The sequence below is a fragment of the Mobula birostris genome, chromosome 1 (assembly GCF_030028105.1).
Source record: "Mobula birostris isolate sMobBir1 chromosome 1, sMobBir1.hap1, whole genome shotgun sequence".
NCBI lineage: Eukaryota > Metazoa > Chordata > Chondrichthyes > Myliobatiformes > Myliobatidae > Mobula > Mobula birostris.
This window is the reverse complement of record NC_092370.1, coordinates 118,299,259-118,315,688: the sequence shown is the minus strand read 5'-3', so window position 1 is coordinate 118,315,688 and position 16,430 is coordinate 118,299,259. Positions and strand designations below refer to the sequence as shown.

Here is a 16,430-nt window from a genome sequence, read left to right as displayed (position 1 = left end):
AGTGACCCACCCAAATGGAAACAGTTTCACCAGAAAGTATGCAGTTTTTCCGAGAGGTGGCTCACTTTCTCATGGGCAAATAAATATAAATAACAAAGCTTTAACTTTCTAGCAATACTCATATGTCGTGAATGGATAAAAAATAGCAATCAACAGAAAGCACTCTTACAACATAGAAAGAGGCCCTCTGGCCTTGACGACCAAGTTACGCATTCAAGCTATTGCTCCTATCGATGAACCTGTCCAATTGTCTTTTAAATGATGTCAATGAAACCGCATCAAACAGTTCATTCCATATATGGACCACCCTCTATGTGGAAACAATTTGCCTTTCAGGTTCTTATTAAATTTATCACCTCTTACTTTAAATCCTGTACCATATACTTCTCGATTCCTCTGCCCTGGAAAGCTCCTGTAATTTCCTACACTCTCTTCATATAAAGCTGAAGTTTATCTTCAGATTTTGGGAAAAAAGATTCTTCTCTTTCAATAACAAACATTTTAGCAACACTCACAAAGCAACATATATAAAATGATGCAGTCAGGCAGTGTCATGGAAATGAACAAAGATCCGACGTTTATTCCACCCACTTACCTACCTTCACTTATCACCTTCTAGCTATTCTCCTTCATCTCCCCTACGCTTTTATTCCAGCGTCTTCCCCTTCCTTTCCAGCCCGAAATATCAACTGTTTATTCATTTCCATAGATGCTGCCTGTCCTGTTGAGTTCCTCCAGCATTTTGCATAGGTTGCTTTGGATTTCCAGCATCTGCAGAATTTCTTGTGTTTATTATTTTAACAACACTGATGTTTTTTCTCTGTTATTGAATACCACAGCATCTACACTAGATGCTGAAGTTTTGAGATTTTTGTGCTTTAAAGCACAGCATATGGTATAATGGTGATAGATGAGTTGATTAATACAAACTCAGTGTGAAGGTTATCAGAAGGAAAATAAAAACTGTTAGAGAAACTCAGCAGGCCAAGCAGCAATTGTGGAGGGAAATGGACAGTCAACAGTTTGGATCCAGATGAAAGGTGATGATCAGAAACATTAACTTTCTATTTAGACCATAAGATACAGAAGCAGAAGTAGGCCATTTAACCCATTGAGTCTGCTCCACCATTCAACCATGGGCTGATCCAATTCTTCCAGTCATCCCCACTCCCCTGCCTTCTCCCCATACCCTTCGATGCCCAATCATTGGAGTTATCCATTGGTGAGTCCTCAGGTGGCTGTAGGGGCCGATCTGAGATCCACATATTCTGGTGCAGTGTGGGCCTGAGTAAGTGCTGGCTGTGTTTTTTGGTTGCTCAGTCTCTCCTTTCGTAGCTGTTACTTGTTCTCCTTGGCACAGAGGTCACTACATAGTCATCCCTTTCTTATTCCTCAGTTTTATCCGTACAGCCTCAGTAGATGTGCCCTAGTCCATCCTGTATGAGCGCTGCAGTGACAATTTCCCTGAGCGGTAATGCCACCCCTCCCTACTTTAACTCTTCCTGTACTGCCATGTCTAAAACAATGAAATTCCAGATTACTGAGCTGCCAGTTCTGTCTCTGCAACGAAGTCCCACCAATGGCTACAATGTCATAGTGCCACGTACAGAGCCATGCTCTAAGCTCATCCGTCTTACCTACAATACTCCTTGCATTGAAATAGATGCAACTGAGAACATTATTCCCACCATGTTTAACCTTTCCATTTATGCAGGCTTATCAACATCTTTTCCCACAATCACTCCATCTATCTGCCCTGGCACTCTGGTTCCCATCCCTCCACAACTCTAGCTTAAACACACCCCACCCCCCACCCCCAAATCAGCAGTAGCAAATCTTCCAACAAGGATATTAGTCCCCCTTCAGTTCAGGTGCAAATCATCCTGTCTGTACTGGTCCCACCTTCCCTGGAAGAGAGCACAATGATCCAAAAATCTGAAGCCCTCCCTCATGTGCCATCTCCTTAGCCATGTGTTGAACTGTATGACATTTCCTATTTCTGGCCTCACTAGCACGTGGCATGGGTAGCAATCCTGAAATCAGATTCCTGGAGGTCCTGTCCTTTCCTTTCCTCGATACTGCCTGACCCACTGGATTCTCTGGCAGCTTGTTTTTCGCTTCAAATTCCAGCATCTGCGATATCTAATAGCTACAGAGGACATTACATCTCCTTTCTTCTGTCATTGAAATGCTCCTTTACAACAGTTAAGTTTCCGTATGATTTTCCTTCAGCTACAGGTGTACAATTATGCCAGCCGGTGGTGTTGTGGCATCAGGACCGGACTTTGAGGCGAATGGTCCCAGATTTGAATCCAGCTGGCCCCTTGCACACTTTCTAACCATGCTGGGATGAGTGTCGAGCCAGCAAATTAGCCTTGTCAAAAACAGACAAATGCTAAGGTAACGGCAAAAAATGCCGTCCAATGCGCCACAAGGCGTGAAAAGGAGCAACCACCACGGGTGCACATTAACAACCACACACAATCATGGAGGTTCCAAGAATCTACACATCACCAAGTGGTATCACAAATGGTAAATCGAAAGCCTTCAGAATATTGCTTCAGAGGATCACAGCCAATCCTATACCAAATCTATCACTGTCTCATTATAAGTTCCTGTAATTATACTTAATGGATTAGAAAATGCCTAGTCAATGTATGGATGTGTAATATAGCAGTGTATGTGGATTGTAATCTATTTCCAGAATTTAGTCCCACTAAAGCCAGGAAACCAAATCTTAGAAGTGGAGTGAAAAGAACATTATGTTTTCTTCCTGAGACCAAGGATGAAATTCTTTTACCCCACTAATGTCTTTCTTTGGGATCATTCACTAGGTATTTTGGTACAGTATCTATATCTATTCCATCAATAAACTGTCCTCCTCCAGCTTAAACCTTCTCTTTGTATCATGAGTTACAAACTGCAGCAAGTAATTAAAGTGGTTTCATAGCATGCACACCTGTGTTCAATTGTTAATAATAGGCATATGGTAGGCAAACTGGTATTGCCAATAAGACTGTTTGATATGCAATAAAATTAAACCAAGTGTGCATTCTGATCAATGGTGTTGTAACAAACATTATCATTAAGAGGAATGTGAAGGAATAACAAAGGCATATCCCTCCTTTGAAAGTGGAGATTTGATCATTTTAATTACCCTACAAACATCAAACGAAACCATTTCAATTGTTAACATGTGGAATAAAGGCAGATTTAAAAAAAAAATTGCAATGATTTAGAATACTTGGATAAAAACCGGGAATGTGGGACGAAAGGTAACCTACCTTGAGGTAAAACAAAGATATTTTAAATAGACGCTGACTGCAAGAAACAAACGATTTATGGTTCTTTGAGATTCCATTATTCTCAAGGGTTTTTGCCACAACTTCTTTCAGCATCTAAGGAGAAACATGAGAATGAAAATAATTAAAGCATGCATTTCCATCCTATTCCTAAACTATTCAAAGACACCAATGATGATCATTTCTAACCCATATCAAAGCATGATTCTGAAAACTGTTCACATAGTTAGCTTATACTGCTTAAGTGTACAGTGCTATTCAGAAAGGGAATCTAATATTTAAGTACAACTTGGCAATGATGAGCACTAACTCTAAATATTTAGGGCCAGTTTTCTTCAACAGATGTCAATATAACCTAACTAAAAGTTCCAGTAAAAACAGCATTCAATTTTGCAGTTGAGATACATTATATAGTTGTTTGGACAGCAGTTATGGGAGAGCAACATGTATGAGTTTTAATGTTAGACAAGTTAAAAGGAAGTTTCTCAACATAGAAATTAAGATTTCCTCAGCCACTTGTGATGTGACAATCATAAGCAAAGGAAGGGGGTAACCTGGTGCAGATGTGATTCAACAACAATTGAGGTAGTGCTAATGGGTTTGTTCATTGTTGTTCCCTTCTGCCATCAGATTACTGAATGGACAATGAACCAACCCATGAACAATATCTCATTATTTTTGCTCTCTTTTTGCACTACTTATTTAATTTATTTTGATGAATATATTTCTTATCATAATTAGTAATCAGAATTTTATATATTGCACTGTAGTGCTATTGCAAAACAACAAATTTCACGACATAGTATGTCAGTGATGTTAAACCTGATTCTAATTCTGACGCAGGCCAGCATTTAAACTGTAGTAAAGGGCACAGTATCAGAATAAAGACTCATTCATTAAAGACTGGGACAGAAATAAGCATTTTCAATCAGAGTTTGTAGACCTTTTAAATATTCCACCTGAGGTTACAGTTGCTCAATCACTGAGCATGTTCAAGGGTAACATTTATGAACCCTGGGTACGAAAGAACAACATGAGAACGTGGACTTGAGTACAATATTCCATCTTAATATTGAATGATGCCATGTTCTCCAGAAGTTGTGAGACCTGCTCGTATTCTTCCATCACAAAATCTACCGAAATCTCAAAACTGGCCTGAAGATGTCAGCATGCAAGTTCCATCAGAAGTACAAGGAATAATTACTAGGCAGCCCATCCATAAAGTGTTGTCTTCACAAATCTAAGTCTTCCAAGCATAGCAGCTTGGAGTATTCAGACTGTAAGGAGTTTGTACATTCTCCCTGTGACTGTGTGGATTTCTTGTGGTTGGTCTGCTTTTCTCCTACAGTACTGGTTAGTAGGTTAATCAGTCATTTGGCTAGTGTTGAATGAGTGGGTTGCTGGGCAGTGCGGCTTATGGGGCCGGAAGGGCCTGTTCCGTGCTGTATTCCTAAATAAATAATAAAAATAACAGGATGGGTAGTGAGTCGAGGGCTCTGAAAACTTTCCTTTCCTTTCTGTAACCTTAACCATTAATTCGCTAACCACCAATTCCAGGCAATACCGGCAGATATTTCCTGTATACTATGTATTGGTAAATAAAATTATATAATATCTTCCTTCTTTCTTGACTATATGAGCATAGTTCTATTGTAAAGCAATGAAAAGAGAGGAGTTCAGGTAAAAGTGAATATCACCCTATCTACCTTGCAACATAATACAAAAAATATACCACCTTCTAAGATGTAAAGAGATGTAAATAAGCCACTCTCTCTAGTAAATAAAATGCTAATAATCAAGTACATAAGCAAAGAACCAAATACATTTCTTCCCCATTTTGAAAGTGCATGATTAAAAACCTGATACACCCTTACCCTTTTGTGTTTCTGCGTCCGCTCAGTTCGCGACTCCTCTCGAACCACACTCCCGTGGCCAGGTTTTGTAGCTGTGCTCGGAACCTGGCTGCTGATCTTCTTACTGGAAGTAGCAGCAGCAGCAGCAAGCCTTTGTGCATGTCCCCGCAGAGCACCTGCCGTACGATGTATGTTACTTTCACCTCTCTGTGATGTGCGTGGCGCGATCTGAGATTTGAGGTATTCCACACTTTTGGATTTGACTAGTCTAGGAGTAAGAAGTGAATGAACTCCAGTTGTAATCAGGCTTATTGGTATACACTGCACAATCTTGGATCTTTCTCCATGTTTCTCATTTAACAAACTGCAATGCTCTACATCTTATTATTGTACATCTTGCACCTATCATAACTAGTAAAGTCAGTCTCCATATTTCCAAACAGTCATCAAGTCAAATAAAAAAAAATCTAGCACCAGCAATTGAACAGAAATCAATTCTGTGAAGGCACAGGAGACATGAGAGACTGCAGATGCTGGAATCAGGAGCAACAATTTGCTGGAGGACCTTAGCGGGTTGCGCAGAATCTATCGGGGAAAGGAATTGGCATTTCATTCCTGATGCAGGGTTTCAATCTGAAACGTCTACACTTCCTTTCTCCTCACAGGTGCTGCACAATCCACCAAGTTCCTCTGGCAGATTGTTTCTTGCTGTGAATGTACAGGGAGGCTACAGTCATCATCTGTGTACCTGAGCTTTTGAATCTGAGTTGAGCACTACTTCTGAAATGTGCTGTACACTGCTTAACAGATTGAAAACTAATTTTCTATCCTAAGTCGTTTTAAAATCAGAAAGGTAATTTCTGATTTGAAGATTACTTGATGTTCTTACCCGTTATACATTCAGTGGCCCCCTGTACCTAATAAAATGACCACTGAGTGTATGTTCGTGGTCTTCTGCTGCTGTAGTCCATCACTTCAAGGTTTGATGTGTTGTGTGTTCAAAGATGCTCTTCTGACATCACTGTTGTAATGTGTGGTTATTTGAGTTACTGTCGCCTTCCTGTCAGCTTGAACCAGTCTGGCCATTCTCCTCTGACCTCTCTCATTAACATGGCATTTTCGCCCACAGAACTGCCACTCACTGGATGCTTTGAGTTTCTCACACCATTCTCTGTAAACTCTAGAGACTCGTGTGTGAAAATCCCAATAGATCATCAGTTTCAAGATACTCAAACCACCCCATCTGGCACCAACAATCATTCCACAGTCAAAGTCACTTATATCTCATTTCTTCCCCATTCTGATGTTTTGTCTTCACCAGCTGGACTTCTTGACTACATTTGCATGCTTTTATGCATTGAATTGCTGCCACATGATTGGCTGATTAGATATCTGCATTAATAAGCAGGTGTACCTAACAAAGTGACCACTGTGTACATAATTTTCTACCTTACACAAAGGCAGAAGAACTACTATTTATAAGCAAGCCAAGGGTGTAGCTACATTCATCACATGGTACAACAGAAATGCAGAACTTAAAGTGAAGTAGATTTTAAACCTTACAGGCAGTGAGTAAGACAAGAAACCAAAGAATAACCCAATACAGAGTGAAAAGTCAATCAATTACAAAACAGAACACTGATTTGCCAATTGCAAGTAACCCTTAAGACCTGTGCTCCTCTCCCTCTCTCTCCTTCCCATTCATCTCTCCTGCCAGGTTATTCCCTTTCCCATACTCCTGCCACAGCACTACCCGTCATCCACTTTCACCCCACCTTCCCCATTTGGTTCCATCCACTCACCACGCACACATTTCGCCCACAAAACCATCTCCCATTTGGTTTCTTCTGCTTTCTTCTCTCCCCTTAATCGTTCCCATTATCACCCTTCTTACTTACCAGATTCCAGTACTGGTAATATTGTGTTCCCACTTACCACCGTCCAGCCTCTGTCTCCACTCTGCACCTCTCACTCCCAACCTCACTGCCCATCATCCTTTACACTTCCTCGATCCAATTATACACAGTAAATAGGAGCAGAATTAGGCCATTTGGCCCATCGGATCTGCCGTGCATTCAATCATGGTGGATTTATTTTCCCACTCAACTCCATTCTACTGCTTTCTCCCCATAACCTTTGATCCTCCCCTTACTAAACAAGAAGCTATAAACCTCCACTTTAAATATACCCAATGACTTGGCCTCCACGGCCACCTTTGGCAATGAATTCCACAAATTCACCACCCTGAAGTTAAAGAAATTTCTCCTCATCGTTGTTCTAAATGGACATCCTTGTATTCTGAGTCTGTGCCCAACGGGGCTAGACTCTCACACTATTTGAAATATGCTCTCCATGTACACTCTATCTTGGCCTTTCAGTATTTAGCAGGTATCAATGAGATCCCTCCTTCATTCTTCTAAACGCCAGGGAGTACAGACCCAGAGTTATCAAATTCCCTGAACTTTGGGTCAGGGTCCCCACTCAAAATGTTGACAATTGCTTTCCCATCACAGATGCGGCTGTTCCAACTGCTGCTGCATCAGTAAGCTTATATAGCAGTTTAATTTTGCTCCAGATTTTAGCATCTGCAGTCTCCAAAAAACAATTGCAGGATATGTGTGGCTCTTCTGCTGATACCAGGATTGTTATGAGTATTTGATTTACAACAGGGATGTTAATACCAAAGCAGGATGGAGTGATACAAAATAATAATAGTTTTACCATACCTGATTATGGTTTTATACAAGATATTGAAAATCATAAAAATGGCAAGCCAGAATCAGAAAATGATGAAACCATGAGCAAGGAAGGCAAAAACATCTCCTATGTTTCAGAAATCATCCTTTGTAATATCTGTGCCTCGGACATTAGCAATTTCCCTTTCCTCACTGGTCTAGCCTGCCACATGACTATTTACAGGTTACCTTTTGCTTGGATGGAGACATTCCACTTTCTTTGATCTTTGTTTCTGTTCACATCTATCAGTACGTTTCTTCAGGGTGGTGCTTTGCAAAGCTTCTCCATCTGGTGCACTTCCAGGCTCTGACAGCACTACTGGAGATGGCAGGGGGCTTAATCTATAAACAACAGGACAGTGCTCCCTCGAACACGTTGTGTTGGTTTCATACCGGATAAGGCGAGACTGAAGCTTCCCAAATCCAATGTCTTTTTCAAGTGCTCTGCTGTGGTCTAGGCAATACCTGCAATGTTCATCCAAAATCCATTACAGACTAATTTAAAAATTTGACAGACCTGTCATCTATTGTGCACACATACAAAACTGTTGATCACTTAAGAGGTGTCAGCTAAAAACCAGATGGCTGAACCTCTTAAGCCTCTAGGCAGCATCCCATGTGAAACCCATGTCTAGCCTTAAATACTGAGGGCAGACCCCAGCAGGAACCAAGGAAGCGTAAAGGTGATTATCATCTTTTTTGTTTATGAGTCTATTAAACACCATTAAAAATCAGGCATCACTACAATTTGAGGGGAGAAGGTGAAGGCAATTTAAATGAAATATGCACAAAGCAAGGAGAATTATACAGGAGTCTGCTATAGGGAGCAGTAGAGAGCAGATCTGTGTGGCAGATGATGAAATCAGCAATTACGGGATCTAAGTGAAGTGCAATGATTTTCTGAGAGGAATTCAGTCACATGGGTTGTCTAATTTCTTCTGCTCGTTACAGCATTATGCTTTGTGGCAAGATACAGAGCACCTACTTCAACCAGTTAGAGATAGGAAGGGTGCCTTATCAATGCAGGCTGTTGTGTTGGTGTTCACTTGATTCTTCTTGCTCCTTTAAGCATATGCACATTAGTATAAGATTATCATATGGGAGCAGGTCACTTTCTAGCATTATGTGGTAAAAGGGAGCCAAGCTGTTATGCAAACAACAGGAATTCTGCAGATGCTGGAAATTCAAGCAACACACATCAAAGTTGCTAGTGAATGCAGCAGGCCAGGCAGCATCTCTAGGAAGAGATGTAGTCGACGACTGCACCTCTTCCCAGAGATGCTGCCTGGCCTGCTGCGTTCACCAGCAACTTTGATGTGTGTTGCTCCAAGCTGTTATGCAATATTTTGCGCAGGGGATGACTACACCAGTGTAGGGACCGAAGAACCAGAAATATAAACTGATGCTAACAATTACACTATTTCTCTGGCATCGCTTATCACTTGCAGTTTACCAATGATAAGAAATTAAACCTAGCAACTAAAATATTAAATTATTTTCACACTTTTAGAACAGTATACTTACTCAACTCCATGGTAATAACATTCAGTAGCCTTCTCAAAAGGTAGACCTCTCAGTTTCTGTATGGTCATCTCTGGGGTCAGTGCAAACTCATTTTCACTGAAGTAGAAGAAGTGTGCATTTAACGTTACAGTATTAAGGTTTGTCAAATAATATATTTCTTAGTATGTTCTTCAGTCGTAACATAAGCATATTGAGCAGTACGAAGTGCTGGTAAATGATATATTTAATTGAACAAAATTGGATAATTTTACAGTATGCAATCATAGGGTGTAATAAGTTTTGTAAAAGGCCAGCTTTTCATGAATAGTTGTGAAAATATTAGGTTGATGGTTTACCAGTTAAATTGTTGACAGGAAATAAAAATGAAAAGTTAAGAAGAAATAAATATCGCCATTCAGACTATTATGATGATAACAAGCTGCAGAAGTTAACAATAGCACTTGTCATGGTCCTTGCACTTTATTTGTCTAGCTGCACTGCATTTTCTCTTTAACTAGATACTGTATTCTGCATTCACTTTCCTTTTTACTACATTGATGTACTTCTGAAACGCATTTGCATATGGAATGATAAGTGTGGATGATATACAAACAAAAGCTTTTCACTGTATCTCGGTACATAATTAAACCCAACATTGTTTTATTTCCCCTTCCACTTCTCCTGATGTCATTGTCAGTTGAACAGTTAGTACTTGAAATAATAAACATTTTCCCTGCTTCTTAGCCCACAGCTGCAAATCTTTCTGTCTTCCCGATCTCGGTCAGATTTTTCATATTTGTAAGAAACTTTCTTACTTTGCCTCAAAACATCCCAGAAATAAATAGGAAAAACGAGATTGACTTACCCTCTCTGTATTGTTAAAGGCTGGAGCTCAACAATGGGTAAGCCCTCAGGTGTAAAGTACTTTAGCAGCTCCTTGGCATCAAGCTGCATTGGAAGTGGTCTTTGGCCTCCCTTGAGTCCCAAAAGAGTCTCAGATGAGCTTGCCAATATGGAGCCAGACCTGGACACAAATAAAGTTCAGAAATTAAACATTCCAGCAAAATGTCCTGCAAATCCATAGCATATTTATTCGGTTCAGGACACCTCAAACATTTCATAGTCAGTATAATGCAGTGTAACAACTGAGTAATGTCAAAAATATAAATACTGTACCTTTCTGAAGGTGAAGCTCATGTAATTAATAATTTCAATATCTTTTATTGTCACTTTGTTGGACAACAATCATATCACCCTCAGTCAGCTCACAGTGCTAGCACTATCCACTATGGCTTCTCACATTTTTAAACTCAAATTGGAATGGAAAGCTGCAACAATGAAGTGTTTATATCGCCACTACTTAACTATTGATCAAAAAGGACAATATAAAAGTCAAGTAACAGTAATTCAGGATTCAAGGTTCGAGATTGGTTAATGTTATTTCCAGTATACAAATGTAAAGGAGAACAAAATTTTCCAGATCTGAAAACAATTAAGATAAATTGAATTGAAGAAAAAAAGTAAAATGTGACATGACAACATTAATCTGCACTGTACCTGTAATTAGGAAAGATGGATTAATCTGTCTATTCAAGATATCAGCAGTGCTGGCGAGAGAATGTTTTTTGCTGGCAACACAAACGATGTTCCACAAAATTCCACTTTGGACACATGGCTCTATTTCAACTGATAAGATGAACTTTCAGATATGGAGTTCAACAGCCACACTGTGATACATCACTCATTCAGTACATGCAAAGGTTGTCAGATTTCTACCTCCTGCTACAAACAATCTGCTGGAGGAATCCATAGAAACAAAAGAGACCGCAGGTGCTGGAAACTGGAGCAACACACAATTGATTGCTGCAAGTTATTTTCAGCTCCAGATTCCAGCATCTGCAGTCTCTTATGTTTCCTGTTTCCTGCTTATGTCTCGAATTTCTTCAGCTACTTGCCACATCTGCAGCTTCTAAACAGACCTTGCCATGTTAAATAAAACTTACTCTAGTCATCATTTGGCTGGCAGCCATTTCTGGTAATTTTTAAAATTGTTTATGTGGAGAATATTGCATGGGGCTAATATAACAGTTTAAAAATTGTAAAGCTAGTTTAATCATGAAAAAAAACTGCACACTACAGAAATCTGAAATTTAAAAATGCAAGATACTGGGAATACTCAGCAGATCAGGCAGTGTCTGTGGAGAAAGAAAAACACTTAATGTTTCAGGTTGATCGCCCTTCGTCAGATGTGAAAGAATGATGTGCTTCACTTAGACCACAAGAGCATAAGGCTTAGGAGCAGAATGAAGCTTTATGGCCCATTGAGTCTGCTCCACCATGGCTGATTTATTTTCCCTCTCAGTCCCATTCTCCTGCCTTCTCCCTGTAACCTTTGACGCCCTTACTAATCAAGAATCTGTCAACCTCTGCTTTAAAAATACCCAATGACTTAGACCACACAGTCATCTATGGTGATAAATTATAGATTCACCTAAAGCAATTCCTCCTCATCTCTGTTCTAAAGGGACGTCCTAATATTCTGGTCCTAGACTTTTCTACTATTAGAAACATCCCATCCACATCCACTTCATCTGGGTTTCCCAATATTCAGTAGTGTTCAATGAGATCACCCTCATTCTCCTAAACACCAGTGAGTACATGCCCAGAGCCATCAAATGCTCCACATACATCGTCCCTTTTATTCCCAAGATCATTTTCATAAACCTCCTCTGGACCTACTCCAATGCCAGCACATCCTTTCTAGATAGAAAGCCTGAAACAGCTTTGAATACTCCAAATGTAGTCTGACCAATCCCTTAGAAAGCCTCAGCTTTACATTTGCCATCCTTACTCCCAACTCAACCTGCAAGTTGACCTTTAGGAAATTCTGCACGAGGACTCACAATTCCCTCTGCACCCCTGATTTCTGAATTCTCCACCTGTTTAAATAGTCTACTCCTTCCTTTATGCCTCGACCAAAGTACATGACAATACACTTTCCTACACTGTATTCCACTGCCACTTCTTTGTCCATTCTTCTAATTTGTCCAAGTCCTTCTGCATACTTCTTGCTTCCTCAACACTTCCTGCCCCTCCACCCATCTTTGTATCATCCGCAGACTTGGTCAGAAACTCATAAATTCCATCATCCAAATCAGTGCCATAAAATGAATGTGAAAATAAAGCTGTCCCAACACCAACCACCGTCGAACACCTCTAGTCACTGACACCCAACCCAATAAGACCCCCATTATTCTCACTCTTTGCATTCTGCCAGTCAGTCAATCTTCTGTCCGTGATAGTATCTTTCCTGCAATACCATGGGCTTTTATCTTGTTAAGCAGCCTCATGTGTGGCACCCTGTCACAGTCCTTCTGAAAATCCAAATAAACAACACTCACTGACTCTTCTTTGTCTGTTCTGCTATTACTTCCTCCAAGAATTCCAACAGATTTGTTGTGCAAGATTTCCCCTAAAGGAAACTATGCTGACTTTGGCCTATTTTGTTGTTTGCATCCAAGAACCCTGACACCTCATCCTTAACAATGGACTCTAACATCTTGCCAACCACTGAAGTTAGGATACCTGGCCTATAATTTTCTGTGTTTTGCCTCCCTCCTTTCTTAAAGAGTGGAGTGACATTTGCAATTTTCATACCTGCCAATTTCTAACTGGATTATAAAAACATCTACATTATATACTACATGTATTCATACAGTGGCATGCAAAAGTTTGGGCACCCCTGGTCAAAATTTCTGTTACTGTGAATAGTTAAGTGAGTAGAAGATGAATTGATCTCCAAAAGTCATAAAGTTAAAGGTGAAACATTCTTTTCAACATTTTAAACAAGATTAGTGTATCATTTTTGTTTCGTACAATTTTAGTGAAAAAAAAGGAAAGGAGCACCATGCAAAAGTTTGGGCACCCCAAGAGATTTGAGCTCTCAGATTACTTTTACCAAGGTCTCAGACCTTAATTAGCTTGTTAGGGTTATGGCTTGTTCACAGTCATCATTAGGATAGGCCAGCTGATGCAAATTTCAAAGCTTTATAAATACCCTGACTCCTCAAGCCTTGTCCCAACAATCAGCAGCCATGGGCTCCTCTAAGCAGCTGCCTAGCATTCTGAAAATTAAAATAAATGATACCCACAAAGCAGGAGAAGGCTATAAGAAGATAGCAAAGTGTTTTCAGGTAGCCATTTCCTCAGTTTGTAATGTAATTAAGAAATGGCAGTTAACAGGAATGGTGGAGGTCAAGTTGAGGTCTGGAAGACCAAGAAAACTTTCTGAGAGAACTGCTCGTAGGATTGCTAGAAAGGCAAATCAAAACCCCCGTTTGACTGCAAAAGACCTTCAGGAAGATTTAGCAGACTCTGGAGTGGTGGTGCACTGTTCTACTGTGCAGCGACACCTGCACAAATATGACCTTCATGGAAGGGTCAACAGAAGAAAACCTTTCCTGTGTCCTCACCACAAAATTCAGCATCAGAAGTTTGCAAAGGAACATCTAAACTAGCCTGATGCATTTTGGAAACAAGTCCTGTGGACTGATGAAGTTAAAATAGAACTCTTTGGGCGCAATGAGCAAAGGTATGTTTGGAGAAAAAAGGGTGCAGAATTTTATGAAAAGAACACCTCTCCAACTGTTAAGCACGGGGGTGGTTCGATCATAATTTGGGCTTGTGTTACAGCCAGTGGCATGGGGAACATTTCACTGGCAGAGGGAAGAATGAATTCAATTAAATACCAGCAAATTCTGGAAGCAAACATCACATTGTCTGTAAAAAAGCCAAAGATGAAAAAAGGATGGCTTCTACAACAGGATAATGATCCTAATCACACCTCAAAATCCACAATGGACTACCTCAAGAGGCGCAAGCTGAAGGTTTTGCCATGGCCCTCACAGTCCCCCGACCTAAACATCATCGAAAATCTGTGGATAGATCTCAAGAGAGCAGTGTCTGCAAGACGGCCCAAGAATCTCACAGAACTAGAAGCCTTTTGCAAGGAAGAATGGGCAAAAATCCCCCAAACAAGAATTGAAAGACTCTTAGCTGGCTACAGAAAGCATTTACAAGCTGTGATACTTGCCAAAGGGGGTGTTACTAAGTACTGACCATGCAGGGTGCCCAAACTTTTGCTTCGGGCTCTTTTCCTTTTTTGTTATTTTGAAATTGTAAAAGATGGAAATAAAAAAGTAATCTTGCTTAAAACATTAAAGAAATGTGTCATCTTTAACTTTATGCTTTCTGGAAATCAGGTCATCTTTTACTCGCACATTAACAGAAATTTTGACCAGTGGTGCCCAAACTGCATGCCACTGTACATAAACACCTTCAGAGGAACTCAGCGGGTCAGGCAGCATCTATGGAAATGAATAAACAGTCATCGCTTTGGGTAGAGACCATTCTTCAGGACTGGACGGGAAGGGGAATGATGTCTGAATAAAAAGGTGGGGAAGGGGAAGGAGGACTAGTTTGAAGTTGATAGGTGAAACAAGGTGGTTGAGAAAGGTAAAGGGCTAGAGAAGAAGATATCTGATAGAAGAGGAGATTGGACCATGGGAGAAAGCGAAGAAGTAGGGATACCAGGGGGAGATAATAGGCAGGTGATAGGCCAGAGTTAAGGTGTTCTGGATTTCCAGTATCTGCAGAATCTCTCATATTTATAATATCTTCACCACCCTTCTTTTCAATACCATCCTGTATTCACCCCTCTTCTTTTCAAATTTGATTCCATGTTGCCTGAACTTAAGTTCTTAACCCTTTCTAAACTTTTTGTCTTATTCTTTATGCAAGAGACTTCAGTGACCTCCCCTGCACTCTCCTTCCATTTTACCTTATGCATACTCTTTTAAGCTGTTGAACCCACCACCTGACTGCAGTTTGAAGCCCGAGTTGCTGGATCCATTCACCAGGATTGTAGTCCCAGCATTGTTCAAGTGGAGGCTGTCCTATCATAACAGCTCCCCGCTTCTCCAAACTGTTGACAATGTCCTAAGAAATAAAACCCTCTTCTCCCACACCAATCTTTGAACCATGCATTTAGCTCTCTGATCTTATTAACCCTATGCCAATTTGAATGTGGTTTGTTACCTTTTTGGTTCTGCATTTTAATTTAGCCCCTAGTTTCTCATTGGTACCCCCATGGATGATGACAACTGATCCTTTCTCCCCAACTCCAAATTTCTCCACAGGTCAATTGAGGTGTCCAAAATCCAGGCACCAGGCAGATAATACAGCCTTCTTGACACTTGATCCTTGCGACAGAATTGGGTCTGTTCCCCTGACTATACTAAGCCCAATTACAATTCCCTATGTTGTCTATCTGCCATTTCCAAGGCAAGTGATCAAAGAGTGCAAGATTTATTGAAGTGTTCACATTCATGTACAAAGTAACAATATTGTGCTGAGTAAAAGGTCAATGCTGCCGTCTGCATGAATCGTTCACTGGGTCCTTACAAAAATTAATTATTTACATTTAAACTTGAGGTTAGTGCATTGTTTGAGAATAATGAGATTCCTCACAAGGAAACTCAGCTGTTGTATCCTTCAGACCTGCCAAATCAGCTTCGGAGTTGCCAAAACATGAACCTCATTGATGCTCAAAAAGCAGTTGGTTTTTCTAAATATATCACACTCGATTTAAAAACATAACACACTAGTAAGCAAATCCAAACCAATTTACCCTCCAGTATTTTCTAAATTTGCACCTCTCCTTCATTGTAAATAATTCACACATATGTCCAAAGAGGTTTTGGGAAACTGTTCTATTCAGAATTATGCTCCATTTAAACAATCATCTAAACACAATAATTAACTACAATCAAAGTGCACACCTAAAGAATTCATATGTCCATCTTATTCTATTTGTTAGTAACAAAATCCATTATGTTTTTTTTTACAGTTGTCTCCATATTACCAACTTGTCATGGTCCGGTCCATGAAATCCGCATTCTGGTTCACAGTCCAGTTCATCGATCCTTATTCCACGTTTTCCTGTTTTCCCTTGTTCCATTGGGTGCCTTAATTGAGGC

At 40.2% G+C, this 16,430-nt stretch overlaps 1 protein-coding gene across 3 annotated transcripts in view; it reads right to left on the bottom strand.

Annotated features, from left to right (window-relative positions):
- The window catches only part of mtbp (MDM2 binding protein), a 99,562-nt gene that overhangs the window by 15,547 nt on the left and 67,585 nt on the right, over window positions 1–16,430 (bottom strand). For all 3 annotated transcript variants that reach the window (XM_072261090.1, XM_072261107.1, XM_072261100.1), the window contains 5 exons: window positions 10,259–10,417; window positions 9,415–9,510; window positions 8,080–8,355; window positions 5,177–5,423; window positions 3,285–3,398 (listed from right to left, as the gene is read on the bottom strand). In XM_072261090.1, coding sequence (XP_072117191.1) covers window positions 3,285–3,398; window positions 5,177–5,423; window positions 8,080–8,355; window positions 9,415–9,510; window positions 10,259–10,417 — 892 coding nt within the window. The remainder of the gene's footprint in view (window positions 1–3,284; window positions 3,399–5,176; window positions 5,424–8,079; window positions 8,356–9,414; window positions 9,511–10,258; window positions 10,418–16,430) is intronic.